At 29.4% G+C, this 2500-nt stretch overlaps 1 protein-coding gene across 1 annotated transcript in view; it reads right to left on the bottom strand.

Moving 5' to 3' along the window:
* The window catches only part of lama1 (laminin, alpha 1), a 53443-nt gene that overhangs the window by 25494 nt on the left and 25449 nt on the right, over positions 1–2500 (bottom strand). Inside the window, 4 exon segments of the mRNA XM_042714933.1 lie at positions 1–39; positions 111–344; positions 1130–1266; positions 1342–1522. The exon segment at positions 1–39 is cut by the window's left edge and continues 105 nt beyond it. Of these exon segments, the coding sequence (XP_042570867.1) occupies positions 1–39; positions 111–344; positions 1130–1266; positions 1342–1522 (591 nt within the window).

Raw genomic sequence — 2500 nt, 5'->3', positions numbered from 1 at the left:
GCTCTTACACTCGTCACAGCCGCCGCCGCCAACGTTCTCCTGAAACACAGTCACGTTAACCATCATGCACTGGGACAGCTTACAGCGCACGGAGGCGTCTCCGTCGTCACCTTGCAGGAGCAGCGGCCGTGATCCGGGCATCCACACACTCCCAGCGCCGGGTCGCAGAACTCCTCTCGCGTGCCGCTGGGGCTGCAGTTGCAGGCGGTGCATTCTGGGAAGTTTTTGTAGCCCAAAGCGCAGCGGTCGCACCTGAGACCGGAGAAGTGCTGCCTGCAGCGACACTGACCCGACTGCAGGTCACACTGAGACGAACTCGAGCCCTCGGCACTGCAGTTACACGCCTGCACACACACACACGCACACACACACACACACACACACACACCACTGATTCAACACTTACCACCAAACACTGTGGTGATATTTACTATAATATACACCATCATTTATTCTTATATTCCTAACTTATTAATAATTATTTATTTTAATATATTTACATATTAATCACTATGCTACTTGCATGATAGTCCATACAATCTATTATTATTTATTCATATTACTATTTACTAATATTTGTTCATAATCATATTCATATATTTATCACCTTGGTATTTATTTAGTAGTTCAAGTAAATATTTTAATTTTCATTATTATTATTCGGTTTAATTTAGTATCAATAACAACTATTATTATTTATTCAAATGTGTTAATTTTCATATATTTACATAGTCCAAGAAATCCCCATTATTACTATTATTAATTCTAAATGTTTTTTTTTATAACAAGAATAATAATAATAACAACTAATAAATACTAGAAATGTTTATTTTATTATAATTATACTCATATTTGTTTATATTCATATTTAATCACTATGCTATTAACATGGTAGTCCAATGAATTTATTTTATTTTTATTATTATCATTTTTATTTTAGCATTTTTTATTTACACACACAATTTTATTTATAATACATTAGCACTGTACTCTGAAAAAAAAATTCAATAACAAAAATAATAATAAATAAATAAATAAATAAATATTGTATATATATATATATATATATATATATATATATATATATATATATATATATATATTGTTATTATTTATTCACGTGTCGTACCTTGCAGCCGGACTCGCCGTCGTGACCCCAGTGACCTTCCTCACACTCCTCACACTTCAGGCCGAGTGTGTGTGGAGGACAGATACACTCTCCTGTGTGTGCGTTACAGTTCCCGTGTGTGTGTGCGCAGTCACACGCTAGAGGAGACACAACACCGTTACTAACAGCCAGGTGCTGATCGTAGCATCATAACATGAGTCTGCTGTTCTCACGTGTGCATCCGCTCTCGGTGAAGCTGTAGTATCCGCGCTCACAGCGCTCACATTTATCACCCGCCACTCCAGTGACGCACTGGCACCGCCCCTCCTCGTCACATGACGCAGACAGAGCGCCTGATTGGTTACATTCACACAGTCTGCAGCCATCGCCGCTGCTGATGCCGTAATAACCCGCCTGAGACACACACACACAGACAACCGCTATTAATCATGGAGAATTATTACTGAAGATTATACGAACTACTGATAAAAACGTATAATAATAATATAACGAAACTATCTGTTATATTAATAATAAGTAACTAAAAGAGAATTATTAATGAAGATTATATAAACTACTAATATTTTAAAAACAGTAAATAAAAAATAAAAAGGAATCTTTTATTAAAAAAATTAACAATAATAATATTAATAATATTAACAAACTAACTAAAAGAGAATTATTAATGAAGATTATATAAACTAATAATATTTTAAAAACAGTAAATAAAAATAAAAAGGAATCTTTTATTTAAAAAATTAACAATAATAATATTAATAATTTTTATTATACTAACTAAAACTAGAAAAAGGAATTATTAATGAAGATTATATAAACTAATAATATTTTAAAAATAGTAAATAAAAAATAAAAAGGAATCTTTTATTTAAAAAATTAACAATAATAATATTAATAATATTAATAAACTAACTAAAAGAGAATTATTAATGAAGATTATATAAACTAAAAAATTTTAAAAACAGTAAAAAGAAGAAAATTAGCAATGAAAATTTTATTAAAAAAATCAAAATACAATATTAATGATATTAATAAACAATAACAAAAAGAGAATTATTAATGAAGATTACATAAACCACTAATATTTTAAAAACAGTAAATAAAAGAAAATTATCAATGAGTATTTTAAAAACAATTAATAATAATATTAATAAACAGCAACTAAAACAGAATTATTAATGAAGATTATATAAATAATAATAAAATAAATATTGTAACGATGTCAATAAACATAGTAAATAATATTAATGTAAGTATGTATACTAACATTATTATATTTTTATATTAATACAAGTAAAAATATTCATATAAAACGTAGATACAAGAAAATGATCAATGAATATTATACAAACTATTAATAATTATAACAATATG

This window comes from Cyprinus carpio, chromosome A24 (assembly GCF_018340385.1).
Source record: "Cyprinus carpio isolate SPL01 chromosome A24, ASM1834038v1, whole genome shotgun sequence".
Taxonomy (NCBI): Eukaryota; Metazoa; Chordata; class Actinopteri; order Cypriniformes; family Cyprinidae; genus Cyprinus; species Cyprinus carpio.
This window is presented reverse-complemented; position numbering and strand designations above follow the sequence as displayed.